At 40.5% G+C, this 14,169-nt stretch overlaps 2 protein-coding genes across 4 annotated transcripts; both read left to right on the forward strand.

The window, feature by feature from the left end:
* Positions 1-1,879: 1,879 nt before the first annotated feature.
* LOC112214238 lies at positions 1,880-7,718 on the forward strand. 3 transcript variants are annotated; one of them, XM_024372841.2, is made up of 7 exons: positions 1,880-1,985; positions 2,189-2,291; positions 2,532-2,570; positions 2,847-3,095; positions 3,293-3,547; positions 3,773-4,021; positions 7,669-7,718. In XM_024372841.2, exons 2-7 carry the CDS (start codon positions 2,237-2,239, stop codon positions 7,701-7,703), a joined length of 882 nt encoding a protein of 293 aa, XP_024228609.2. In that variant the 5' UTR covers positions 1,880-1,985; positions 2,189-2,236; the 3' UTR covers positions 7,704-7,718. The 3 variants fall into 3 exon arrangements, with proteins under 3 accessions (XP_024228609.2, XP_024228607.2, XP_024228611.2); XM_024372839.2 differs by lacking the exon at positions 7,669-7,718 and adding an exon at positions 4,187-4,495; XM_024372843.2 differs by lacking the exon at positions 7,669-7,718 and adding an exon at positions 4,232-4,495.
* Positions 7,719-9,307: 1,589 nt separating this feature from the next.
* Positions 9,308-13,419, forward strand: LOC112214237. The gene is made up of 9 exons (XM_042311675.1): positions 9,308-9,437; positions 9,641-9,743; positions 10,016-10,054; positions 10,320-10,568; positions 10,785-11,039; positions 11,306-11,554; positions 11,781-12,035; positions 12,289-12,537; positions 13,027-13,419. Exons 2-9 carry the CDS (start codon positions 9,689-9,691, stop codon positions 13,119-13,121), a joined length of 1,446 nt encoding a protein of 481 aa, XP_042167609.1. The 5' UTR covers positions 9,308-9,437; positions 9,641-9,688; the 3' UTR covers positions 13,122-13,419.
* The last annotated feature ends 750 nt before the right edge of the window (positions 13,420-14,169 follow it).

Genomic DNA, 14,169 nt, shown 5'->3' on the forward strand with positions numbered 1-14,169 from the left:
CCCCAGTCTGGGGCCTCCGGCGATGATCCATGGTCCGGTTCGACAAAGGCGGAGGGGTAAGTGTAGAACCAGAGCGGCGTCCAGAACCAGAGCAGCCACCTAGGGTAGATTCCCACCCAGACCCTCTCCTATAGGTTCAGGTTTGCGGCCGTGAGTCCGCACCTTTGGGGGTACTGTCACGCTCTGACCTTTAATATCTCTGTTTTCTTTATATTTTGGTTAGGTCAGGGTGTGACGAGGGTGGGTATGCTAGTTTTGTATCGTCTAGGGTTTTTGTATGTCTACGGGTTTAGTAGGTCTAGGTATTTGTATGTCTATGGTGGCCTGATATGGTTCCCAATCAGAGGCAGCTGTTTATTTTTGTCTCTGATTGGGGATCATATTTAGGTAGCCATTTTCCCTTTTGTGTTTGTGGGTTCTTATTCTATGTTTAGTTGCCTGTCTGCACTACTCATATTAGCTTCACGGTTCGTTTTGTTATTTTGTTCGTTTGTTCAGTGTTTGTTCTGATAATATAGAAGAATGCACGCTTACGCTGTGCCTTGGTCTCATTCGTATGACGAACGTGACAATAGGACAATGATCGACAAGGAAAATAGGTAACAGAGGGCACATATATGCACATACTAATCAGGGGGAATGAGAACCAGGTGTGCGTAATGAGACAAGACAGTCCGGGGTTGGTGGTGATGATCCAGTTCAGTGAAAGCTAGAAGGCCAGTGACGTAGACCTCCGAGCTGGTGAACAGAATGAGCAGCAGTACTGGGGGAATCCATAACACCAACGGTCTCATTATTCCACATTTTGTTGTATTACAGACTGTGTTACAGACTTCAAAATGTATTCATATATATTTTTTCTCACCAAACTACACACAATATCCCATAGTGGAATTATGTTTAAAAAATAACAAAAACCTATAAAAAAGGAAAAAAATAGATATCTCATTTACATAAGTATTCACATCACTTAGTAGATTTGAATATACCCTTGAATATTTATTTATTTATTTTATTTTACCTTTATTTAACTAGGCAAGTCAGTTAAGAACAAATTCTTATTTTCAATGACGGCCTAGGAACAGCGGGTTAACTGCCTGTTCAAGGGCAGAACGACAGGTTTGTACCTTGTCAGCTTGGGGATTTGAACTTGCAACCTTCCGGTTACTAGTCCAACGCTCTAACCACTAGGCTACTCTGGAGGTGCACTGGAGGTCTGATTATATTTTGGATGGTGTATCATTACACCCAGTCACTACAAAGATACAGGCATCCTTCCTAACCTAGTTGCTGGAGAGGAAGGAAACCGCTCAGGGATTTCACCATGAGCCCAATGGTGACTTTAAAGCAGTTATAGAGTTTAGTGGCTGTGATAGGAGAAAACTAAGGATGGATCAACAACATTATAGTCACTCCACAAAACTAACCTAATTGATAGAGGGAAAAGAAGGAAGCCTGTACAGAATACAAATATTCCAAAACTGCAATAAATGTGGCACAGCAATTAACTTTTGGTCCTGAATACAAAGTGTCATGGTTGGGGCAAATCCAATACAATTACAGAGTACCACTGGTGGCTGCATCATGTTATAGGTATGCTTGTAATCGTTACGGATGAAAAAGGAACGGAATTGACCCAAGCACAGGCAAAATCAAAGAGGAAAATCCTAGTGGTTCAGTCTGCTTCCTAAAGCTAAAGTAAAATACTGTTTCACACACAACTTTTTGGGGTCAAATGTAATTACATTAAAATAACAAAAGGTATGACATCATTGCACTCTATTTGACTTTCGATAAGAGATTCTGGTAAAAGCCATGCCCTGAAACCAAGTTCATGACACTCCTATATTTGTCACACTCATGTACTACACATATGGTCTCTAATCTTTCCTCCAATTGGTTGTCTATTACAAATAGTGAATGAATTGACTTCAGCTCCCAAGGACCAGGGAAGGAGAGTTGGAGACCACTTATTTTATAAATCGGTACATTGCCCTCTACATGTTAGTTCACAGTAAAAGCTGCCAGTTCTGTTGCGCCCTATTTCATGGTCACTACAGAAATAATGTATTTTAAATGGCGTGTTGAAGTGGACAGGCTCAAGGCAGGGCAGGTTTGCTCTCAATCTGTTCTCTCTGATAAGATGTGTTTGTTTACCTTCTCACTCTACTACTTGACTCTGTAACAGTCCCATATTTCCTGGTGTCCATTCCATTCACTCCATCGCTGCGAGACAATGAAGGATACACACACCCTGCTCAATCTGCTTCTGCTGCTAGTGTACCTAGCAGGTAATATGATTTAAAATATATATAACAACATTGTTTTATGATAATATTTTGTGAACATTTCTTTTTGAGGATGCAAAAGTCGGTTTGATATTAGTCAGTAGGTTTGGACACTTCCTGTTAAGCTTTGTAACTATATATACCTTCAATGTCTACAGAGGTCCAGCTTTTGTTTGGGTGAAAATAGTGAAAAACATTATAATGTGTTGATGATAGACTGTGGCTGTTTTTATGAACTTCCAGGATCAGCTTTGACCACTGATGGAGGGAGTGGCAGTATCAGTAAGTAAACCACATCACATAATAGCCAAGACAAATTATTACAGGACGGAACACATCGCTGCATTGATGGGAATGTTGGGTACTTTGAATAATGACTGTGGTAGTAGGGTAGTGCTATCAGCTATCAGCTAACTACAGAAGTGAAGGCCTTTTGTTGGATTATCGTTTAAGTCATTTATAACTGTTACAAGAATACATTTACTCCCTGTTTCAAAAAAATCATTCATTCTAAAACCGGTAGGTCTACATTACCTGATTGTGCACTGTAATTTTCAGATGGTCCCTTGGAACTAACCATAGTGGGACCTGACTTTGTTAAAGTGGGCGTGCCACGCAGCTTTGACTGTGCCGCCCAGTGCTCTCCCTCCTGCAGCTATAGAATGAGTATCTACGGACAGATTTGGCAGGGCAACAAGCTGTTGTTCACAGCTCGCCAATGGGAAGAGTCCCTAAACCTTACATGCACTGCAAGGAATGATGACTCTGGGAGGTCCTCTACAGTATCTAAGATACTCCAGGTTTTAGGTGGGTAGGTGGTTTGTTGGTTTTTATGCCACTTCACCTGATATTAGGAATGGATCGATAATTCAATGTGTTGTAATTTACTGACAAGATGTCTGGATTACATGATTAGTACTAGATTAAATGATTTTGCTCACGTTATTCACATTGGTTGTAGGATCTAGACTATTATCTAAATGTGTATGTGTTCCTCCTTTTAGCTGGACCAACCAACGTATCGATCACAGGCCCTGCCCTGATGACCCCAGGGGCCCCTCAAAGCTTCCAGTGTAACGCCGACTGCCGTCCCTCCTGCAACTACACCTGGAAGATAAAGGGCCGATGGCTCGGGGGGCAGGGGAGCGAGATTACCGTAACTCCTGAAGAGTTGGCCACCTCTGTTACCCTGAACTGCAAGGCCATCAACAGTGTGTCTGGGCTCTATGCCATGGCAACCAGGAAAATACCTGTGACATGTAGGTTGTTGGGAGATTTAGAGCTTCCTCTAACAATTGTAGTTTCCCTCTTGTTGTTAGTGTAATGCAATTGTCCATCTCCACATCAATAGCTTCATCTATCAATATACACACGTTCCCTTACAAAGTATACAGTGTATATTTGATGATTCAAGAGTGATGTTGGGGCTTTGGTGGAAGTGATATTTGAACCAGTTTCTTCCTTTAATTTTTGTCTCCTACCAGCTGGTCCATCAGAGGTCCACATCATAGGCCCAGAATCTGTTGCAGTCGGCTTCAAGTCCATGTTTCAGTGCATTGCCAAATGCACTCCCGCTTGTGACTACCACTGGACCATTGATGGTCACACTGTCCATGGCAGTGAGATGGAGATGACGGTCGAGCAACATGTGAAGCCAGAGAAGATTATGTGCCACGCTCAGAATACGATCTCAACTCATTTTGAGGTGGTCACCAAGACCGTACGAGTGGAAGGTACAACAGAAATCTCATGATTATACATTTTAGCCACTACCTTAATTTTAGGAGACTAAATCTTTAACTGATGTATATGGTCTTTATGATGCTGTCATAAACATTATTTGACCTAATATCATGGTTTTTTGTGTTCCTTTTGGAATGTTTTTGTGCGTGTGACAGACAATGACAAAAAAATGATCCTCTCAAAACAATATGCTTGTCAAGCTGTGTCCAGGTTGTGATTGTACAAGCAGACCATCTCTGGGAGGAAGCGTCAGCATTGGACAGCAGCTGAAACTGGGTCACGATTGAGTACGAACACTCCTTGCTGACAACAAGGCTCCAAAGCATTAAAGCTGTAAAACAGGAAAACAGACTGAAAATAGACAAGACATTATAACCTTGCATACCCGCTACAGTGGCTTCAGAAAGTATTCACACCCCTTGACCTTTTCCACATTTTGTTGTGTTTGTCAGAATTTTAAATTTGATACATTTACATTGTTTTGTCACTGGCCTAGACACTACCCAATAATGTCAATGTGGAATTATGGTTATTTGTATTTTTCTTTTAACTAATTATTTAAAAATGAAAATATTAGAAGTCTTGAGTCAATAAGTATTCAAACCCTTTGTTATGGCAAGCCTAAATAAGTTCAGGAGTAAACATGTGCGTAACAAGTCACAATAGTGTTTAACATTACTTTTAGAATGACTACCTCACAAATATAATTATCTGTAAGGTCCCTCAGGAGAGCATTTCAAACAAAGATTCAACCACAAAGACCACAAAGGTTTTCCAACGCCTTGCAAAGAACAGCACCTATTGGTAGATGGGTATAAATGAATAAAAAAGCAGGCATTGAATATCCCTTTTGAGCATGGTGAAGTTATTAATTACACTTTGGATGGTGTATCAATGCACCCAGTCACTACAAAGATACATGTGACCTTTCTAACTCAGGGATTTCACCATGAGGCCAATGGTGACGTTAAAACAGTTACAGAGTTGAATGTCTGTGATAGGAAAAAACTGAGGATGGATCAACAACATTGTAATTAACAAAACTAACCTAATTGAAAGAGTGAAAAGAAGGATGCCGGTACAAAATAAAAAATATTCCAAAACATGCATCCTGTTTGAAACAGGAATGCTGGAATACTACAGTAATACTGCAATTCACTTTTTGTCCTGAATACAACGTCTTATGTTGGGGAAAATCCAATACAAGTAATGAATAAGACGGCCCACACACTGTTGAAGCTCCCAATTCACAGCTTTATTGACAATGTTTCGATCCGAAACGGATCTGCGTCAGGTCAAATCCAATACAGCACATTACTGAGTACCACTCTCCATATTTTCAAACATAGCGGTGGCTGCATCATGTTATGCATGTAATCGTCAAGGACTGTGGAGTTTTTGCAGCTAAATAAAGTCATGGAATGGAGCTAAGCACAGGCAAAATCCTAGAGGAAAACCTGGTTCAGTCTGCTTTCCACCAGACACTGGGAGATGAATTCACCTTTCAGCACGACAATAACCTAAAACAAATCTAAACAAGCGTTGCTTACCAAGAAGACATGGAATATTCCTGAGTTAAATCTGCTTGAAAATCTATGGCAAGACCTACAAAGGGTTGTCTAGCAATGATCAACAACAAATTTGACAGAGCTTGAAGAATTTTGTTGCACAGTCAAGGTGTGGAAAGCTCTTAGAGATTTACCCAGAAAGACTCACAGCTGTAATCGCTGCCAAAGGTGATTCTATTGTATTGAATACTTATCTAATCAAAATATAAGTGTTTTATTTTCATATTTTTGCATATTTTTTTTTTCCAACTTTGACATTATAGAGTATTTTGTGTAGATCATTGACAAAGAAGTACAGTTAAATCAATTTTAATCCCACTTTGTAACACAACAAAACGTTGAAAAAGTGAAGTTAATTTGATACGGATAAGCTCATACAATGCAATGACAATGAAAATGACTGGTCCTGCTTGGTCTGTGGCATCGGCCTGAAGTATGGAGTCAGTTGTTGCCAATCATGTGGTGGAAAAAGTGTGGGAAAAGTGGTGGAAAAAGTATTCAATTCTCATACTTGAGTAAAAGTAAAGATACCTTTGTCACGTTCTGACCTTTATTTCCTTTGTTTTGTCATTTTTTTGTATGGTCAGGGCGTGAGTTGGGGTGGGCAGTCTATGTTTGATTTTCTATGATTTTGGGATTTCTATGTTTCGGCCTAGTATGGTTCTCAATCAGAGGCAGGTGTCATTAGTTGTCTCTGATTGAGAATCATACTTAGGTAGCCTGGGTTTCACTGTTTGTTTGTAGGTGTTTGTTTCCGTGTCTGTGTTTTTCACCACACGGTACTGTTTTGGTTTTTGTTCATTTCACGTTTATTGTTTTTGTATCAGTTGTGTTCATGTTGAGGATTTCTTATTAAAAGAACCATGGACACTTACCACGCCGCATATTGGTCCTCCGATCCTTCTCGCCTCTCCTCTTCAGAGGAAGAGGAGAAAAACCTTTACAACCTTAATAGAAAATGACTCAAGTAAAAGTGAAAGTCACCCAGTAAAATACTACTTGACTAAAGGTTTAAATATACTTCAGTATCAAAAGTAAATGTAGTTGATAAAATCTACTTAACCATCAAAAGTAAAAGTACGAATAATAAAAAATTCCTTATATTAAGCAAACCAAACGGCACAATTTTCATTTTTTTTATTGGATAGCCAGGGTCACACTCCAACACTCAGACATAATTTAAAAACAAAGCATTTGTGTTTAGTGAGTCCACTAGATCAGAGGCAGTAGGGATGACCAGGGATGTTCTCTTGATAAGGGTGCGAATTTGACCATTTTCTGTCTTGCTAAGCATTGAAAATGTAACGAGGGCTTTTGGGTGTCAGGGAAAATGTATGGAGTTAAAAGAGCATAATTTTCATTAGGAATGTAGTAAAGTAAAAGTAAAAGTTGTCAAAATATGAATAGTAAAGTAAAGTACAGATACCCCCCAAAACTACTTAAATAGTACTTTGAAGTATTTTTACTTAAGTACTTTACACCACTGCTTTCCACCAGCACTGTACCTCACTGTACCATCCTCCGGTCCAACCAGCTGTGGGATGTTGACCCAAATGATTTCTATAAACCCTGGATTGCTGATGCTATGTATTGACCATTGAGAGGCTATGAAGACATCGGTCGGCCATATTGGCACTCCCCAGTAGGAGCAGTCCTCCACGGGAATTAATGGAATTTACTGTATATATAATTCATTGGTCTACCCCTGTCACAGTGCTGTCCTTCATCACGCCAGAAATCTCTCACAAAGTGTTCACTCTGGTCTTTCTGCTGAAAGAAAAAATACAGAACAAAAAATTGTTTAGTAAAATATGAAAACTTCCATCAATGTAATTGTCTGCATCCTTTCCAATCCCCCATAAATATATATTTTTGTAAATATACACTATACTCCAGTGATTTTAATTAGCTCCAATTAGTGTAATTTGTTCAGAAATAAACTAAAATAAAAATCATTAGAAATAAGATATTCTCCTCTTTTCTACTGTAGGTATGTAAATCCAAATTTGTTTATTCTATCGATATTCATAAAAACATTGAAATAATAACATATTTTTCTATTTTCGCAGACACCGATGCAGCAACCCAGGATGAATACCCCTGATCTAACCCGCTGGCTTCTGAAGCCCTCATGAGTTCCTGAGTCGAGAAGCAGTCTAGCTAATGAGCTAGTGTTGCAAATTAGCATTTAGCAATTAGCATTTTCTAGCTAGTTGAGCTGGTTTACAATAAAACATATTTTTGCTAACAGATGATGGGGTTCCCTTGGTCGCCGGTTTGCCTGGTCCCTGGGCATGAAAAGGTTGAAGACCTTGGGTTAGATGATTCCCCCAGACACTCTAGCTAGCTAGCAAGACCTGCTCAGCAACAATGTTATTGGGATGCGGCAATGTTGTATTAGTCTTTTAATTCTGAGTTAAATGTAATTGATGTAAGTGGTTACTACTGGTTGAAATCCAGTGTAAGAGAAACTATTATGTCCTGTATTTTGGTAAAAGCTCAGAGTGATGTCACACACCCAATTCTTAATAGTTTCCTTATTAGGGGTTCACAGTGAAGCTACCTATTGTTATTCCTAGATTTTATTCAAATATCTCAAGCATAGATTGGTAACTTGTCTAATTTGACACACAGGAGCTATGTTGGCCTATAGGTGGTGTTGTTAAAAGTTTTCCCACTTAAACCCTCATATCCACCAGCCGTTTGACTTAGAGACTTGAAACTTTGTATGTAGGCGTCTTTCCTTCCGCTGAACAAATTTCCCTCAAGGACAGTGGTGGAAAAAGTACTCCATTTTCATACTTGAGACAAAGTAAAGTTACATTAATAGAAAAAGTGAAAGTATCCCAGGAAAATACTACTTAAACATCTGGTTTTAATATGCTTAAGCATCGAAAGTAAATGTATTTGCTAAAATATCCTTTAGTATCAAAAGTAAAAGTATAAATAATTTCAAATTCCTTACATTAAGCAAACCAGGCTGCACGATTTTCTTGTTTTAGGGATGACCAGGGATTTTCTCTTGATAAGTGCATGAATTGGACCAGTTCCCTGTCTGGCTTAGCATTCAAAATGTAACGAGTACTTTGGGGTGTCAGAGAAAATGAATGGAGTAAAAAGTACATCATTTTACTTGGAAATGTAGTGGACTAAAAGTAAAAGTTGTCCAAAATATAAACAGTAAAGTAAAGTACAGATACCCCAAAAACATTAGCACTGGGATTAAAATGACATTTTTGTAAACATATATAATTGTTTTAAACACACAAAATAAAGGAGTCTAGTGATTAAATATGTTGACATAGAGTGTAGATGCATGAAGACACGTTGACATTTACCTTTTTTGAACACTGTGGAGCTCCAAGGATTCAGGGTTATTTTGTATCCAGAGTCCACTTCCAACTAGACAACTAGTATAACCTGTGATGGGCTCTACAATGTGAAAAGCATTACATGGATGATGGAATACAACTGCAAGAAATGGTTATGTGAAATGTTTATGCGAAATTAGGTTCAAACCAGAGTTTCTGACACTGTTGACACAACCAAGTCAAAGTCTATTATATACACAACTGTGTGAGGTTAAATGCAATTACATTAAAAGAACCAAAAGTATGACATCATGGCACTGTATTTGACTTTCACTAACAGATTCTGGTACAAGCCACGCCCTGAAACCAAGTTCTCCACACTCCTATATTCGTCATACACTCATGTACTACACATATGGTCTCTAATCTTTCCTCCAATTGGTTGTCTATTACAAATAGTGAATGAATTGACTTCAGCTCCCAAGGACCAGGGAAGGAGAGTTGGAGACCACTTATTTTATAAATCGGTACGTTGCCCTCTACATGTTAGTTCACAGTAAAAGCTGCCAGTTCTGTTGTGCCCTATTGAATGGTCACTACAGAAATAATGTATTTTAAATGGCGTGTTGAAGTGGACAGGCTCAAGGCAGGGCAGGTTTGCTCTCAGTCTGTTCTCTCTGATAAGATGTGTTTGTTTACCTTCTCACTCTACTACTTGACTCTGTAACAGTCCCATATTTCCTGGTGTCCATTCCATTCACTTCATCGCTGCGAGACAATGAAGGATACACACACCCTGCTCAATCTGCTTCTGCTGCTAGTGTACCTAGCAGGTAATATGATGTGAACAAACAACATTGTTTTGAGATCATGTATTTTTGAGGATGCCAAACTCGGGTTTGACATCAGTCAGTAGGTCTACATGTTCTTGACATTGCCTGTTAAGCTCTATAACTGTGTATATGTTCAGTGTCTGCTGAGGTTAAGCTTTTGTTCAGACAATGGGCTAACATATTTGGGTCTAAGCATATTGATAGTTTTAGTGTTACATATACATTATAATGTCTAGATGATAGACTGTGCGGCTGTTTTAATGAACTTCCAGGATCAGCTGTGACCACTGATGGAGGGAAGGACAGTACCGGTAAGTAAACCACAGACACATACTAGTCAACGCATTACAGTATGGCAACATCATTATCTGGAATGTTGGGTCCTCTGGATTGTACCTGTGGTAGGGCGGTGGTGCTAGCAGCTAGCAGCTAACTACTGTACAGAAATAAGGGGTCAATTTGAAATGCCATAACTTTTTATTTGTAGTAATTTATCCCTATTACAAGTAAATTTACACCCTGTGTGCCGAAAATCCAGTAGGCCTACATTACCTGATTGTGCACTGTAATTTTCAGATGGTCCCTTGGAACTAACCATTGTGGGACCTGACTTTGTGACTGTGGGCGTGCCATGCAGTTTTGACTGTGCCGCCCAGTGCTCTCCCTCCTGTAGCTACAGAATGAGTATCGACGGGCAGATTGGACAAGGCAACGAGCTGTTCTTCACAGCTCGCCAATGGGAAGAGTCCCTAAACCTTACATGCACCGCAAGGAATGATGACTCTGGGAGGTCCTCTACAGTAACAAAGATACTGCAGGTTTTAGGTGGGTGGGGGGTTTGTTTTTATGACACTTAACCTGAAGTTAGTGGTGCATGGTCTTTGTGGTTTTTGGAATGGAGTGATTTAAATGCCTTATAGTTTACGGACATGATGTTTAGATTACTGGATTAGTGCTAGATTAAATTATTTTGCTCATGTTTTTCACATTGGTTGTAGGATCTAGACTATTATCTAAATGTGTATGTGTTCCTCCAATTAGCTGGACCAACCAACATATCGATCACAGGCCCTGACTTGATGACCCCAGGGGCCCCTCAAAGCTTCCAGTGTTACGCCGACTGCCATCCCTCCTGCAACTACACCTGGGGGATAAATGGCCGATGGCTCGGGGGACAGGGGAACGAGATTACCGTAACTCCCGAAGAATTGGCCACCTCTGTTACCCTGAACTGCAAGGCTATCAACAGTGTGTCTGGGCTCTATGACATGGCAACAAGGGCAATACCTGTGACATGTAGGTTTTGGGGAGATTTAGAGCTTCCTCTAACAATTGTAGTTTCCCTCTTGTAGTTAGTGTAATGCAGTTGTCCATCTCCACATCCAGGGCCGGATTAATAAATCATAGGCCCTGGGGCTTTGTTTTAATAGGCCCCCTGGTAGGATTTTTTGGGTGGTCCTCTTGAACCCCATAGAGGCTTGGGCCCAGGGGCTTGGGCCCAGGTAAGCCCCTGCATTATTCCGGTAGGCCGACATTACCTGATTATGCACTGTATTTTTCAGATGGTCCCTTGGAGCTAACCATTGTGGGACCTGACTTTGTGACTGTGGGCGTGCCATGCAGTTTTGACTGTGCCGCTCAGTGCTATCCTTCCTGTAGCTACAGAATGAGTATCGATGGGCAGATTGGACAAGGCAACGAGCTGTTCTTCACAGCTCGCCAATGGGAAGAGTCCCTAAACCTCACATGCACCGCAAGGAATGATGACTCTGGGAGGTCCTCTACAGTAACAAAGATACTGCAGGTTTTAGGTGGGTGGGGGGTTTGTTGGTTTGTTTTTATGACACTTAACCTGAAGTTAGTGGTGCATGGTCTTTGTGGTTTTTGGAATGGAGTGATAATTCAATGCCTTATAATTTACGGACATGATGTTTGGATTACTGGATTAGTGCTAGATTAAATTATTTTGCTCATGTTTTTCACATTGGTCGTAGGGTCTAGACTATTATCTAAATGTGTATGTGTTCCTCCAATTAGCTGGACCAACCAACATATCGATCACAGGCCCTGACTTGATGACCCCAGGGGCCCCTCAAAGCTTCCAGTGTTACGCCGACTGCCGTCAGTCCTGCAACTACACCTGGGGGATAAATGGCCGATGGCTCGGGGGGCAGGGGAACGAGATTATCGTATCTCCCGAAGAATTGGCCACCTCTGTTACCCTGAACTGCAAGGCCATCAACAGTGTGTCTGGGCTCTATGACATGGCAACAAGGACAATACCTGTGACATGTAGGTTTTTGGGAGATTTAGAGCTTCCTCTAACAATTGTAGTTTCCCTCTTGTTGTTAGTGTAATGCAGTTGTCCATCTCCACATCCAGGGCCGGATTAATAAATCATAGGCCCTGGGGCTTTGTTTTAATAGGCCCCTGGTAGGATTTTTTGGGGGGTCCTAGAGGCTTGGGCCCAGGGGCTTCGGCCCAGGTAAGCCCCTGCATTATTCCGGTAGGCCGACATTACCTGATTATGCACTGTATTTTTCAGATGGTCCCTTGGAACTAACCATTGTGGGACCTGACTTTGTGACTGTGGGCGTGCCATGCAGTTTTGACTGTGCCGCCCAGTGCTCTCCCTCCTGTAGCTACAGAATGAGTATCGACGGGCAGATTGGACAAGGCAACGAGCTGTTCTTCACAGCTCGCCAATGGGAAGAGTCCCTAAACCTCACATGCACCGCAAGGAATGATGACTCTGGGAGGTCCTCTACAGTATCTAAGATACTGCAGGTTTTAGGTGGGTGGGGGGTTTGTTGGTTTGTTTTTATGACACTTAACCTGAAGTTAGTGGTGCATGGTCTTTGTGGTTTTTGGAATGGAGTGATAATTCAATGCCTTTTATGGACATTATGTCTGGATTACTGGATTAGTGTCACAAAGTGCTTATACAGAAACCCAACCTTAAACCCCAAACAACAAGCAATGCAGATGTAGAAGCACGGTGGCTAGGAAAAACTCCCTCGAAAGGCAGGAACCTAGGAAGAAACCTAGGGAGGAACCAGGCTCTGAGGGGCGGCCAGTCCTCTTCTGGCTGTGCCGGGTGGAGATTATAAGAGTATATGGCCATTAAGGCTAGATTGTTCTTCAAGATGTTCATTCATAGATCACCAGCAAGTTAATAATCACAGTGGTCGTAGAGGGTGTAGCAGGTCAGCACCTCAGGAGTAAATGTCAGTTGGCTTTTTGGTGTTCCTTTTGTAAATGTATTTTTTTGTGTGTGTTACAGATGATGGAAAATCCATGGCCACACAAGCTGAACAGACTATAGACCTGCTTCTGTTCACATTCACACTCTCACTCTACACCGTAATATCAACATAATCCAGGAAAAGGTGGTTTTATACAAGGAAGTGATCTGTTCTCCACATGCATATCTGAATCATTTGAAAACATGTCATCATTATTACAGACAGTGATGGAACATGTGGTTTATTGGTAAAGAACAAAGAACAAACAGTGCCTCTCATATCAGGATGTTAACGATATTTGCTGATGATAAGTGAAGTGGAAAGGCTTGGCTGAATCTTTCACTATCAAAGCACTACGTGTGTTTGTGCAAGTATCATCACGTGTATGGCCTATTTGGATTAAATATTTAATAAAGACACATATACATTAATTTCGTAACATGTCTTTTTTGCAATGTGTAACTGTTTCCATACTTGAGATGGAGTTGAAACCTGCAAGCATGTCATCTTCATGGAAGGCACAGACTTTGAAGTAATGTATTTTAAATGGCGTGTTGAGGTGGACAGGCTCAAGGCAGGGCAGGTCCAGCTCAACACGCCCTTTAACATACATTACTTCAAAGTCTGTGCCTTTGGAAAAAAATTAAATTAAACACTTATGTAGATCTTGTTTGCCCAAATAATTTACACTCCCAGTATTTGTCTACAAACTGCATTACTGCAATAAACTACATGACAAACTGTGACAAACTGAAAATCTTAGTATTTTCTCTCAAATAAGTTCTGAAACAAGTATTTTAAATGAATTACCATCATAGTGAATTAAATATTTGAAATGTGAAATAGTTCCGTATTGTTAGTTGAAGTGCTATGTTCACATGTCGTCTGACTGATGAGTAGCATTAACTTCACAACAGATGAGGGACCCACCCTGCATCTACATCTACATTTTGCACTTGAATGTAATCAACACGAGTAAATATTAAAACACACTTGATCACGGAGTGCGATTAGTCCGCTTTTGATTATCACTGATTATATATCAGGAGTTTCTTTTATGGTACATAAGAACAATCAATGTTCCAGAGAGGCAATGGTATCACCTACACACACACCCTCTCAATCTTTTCAAGCTTTTCTAATGCATAACCCTTTTATCATCTTGAATCATAGTTCAATTG

This window comes from Oncorhynchus tshawytscha, linkage group LG33, assembly GCF_018296145.1.
Source record: "Oncorhynchus tshawytscha isolate Ot180627B linkage group LG33, Otsh_v2.0, whole genome shotgun sequence".
NCBI lineage: Eukaryota > Metazoa > Chordata > Actinopteri > Salmoniformes > Salmonidae > Oncorhynchus > Oncorhynchus tshawytscha.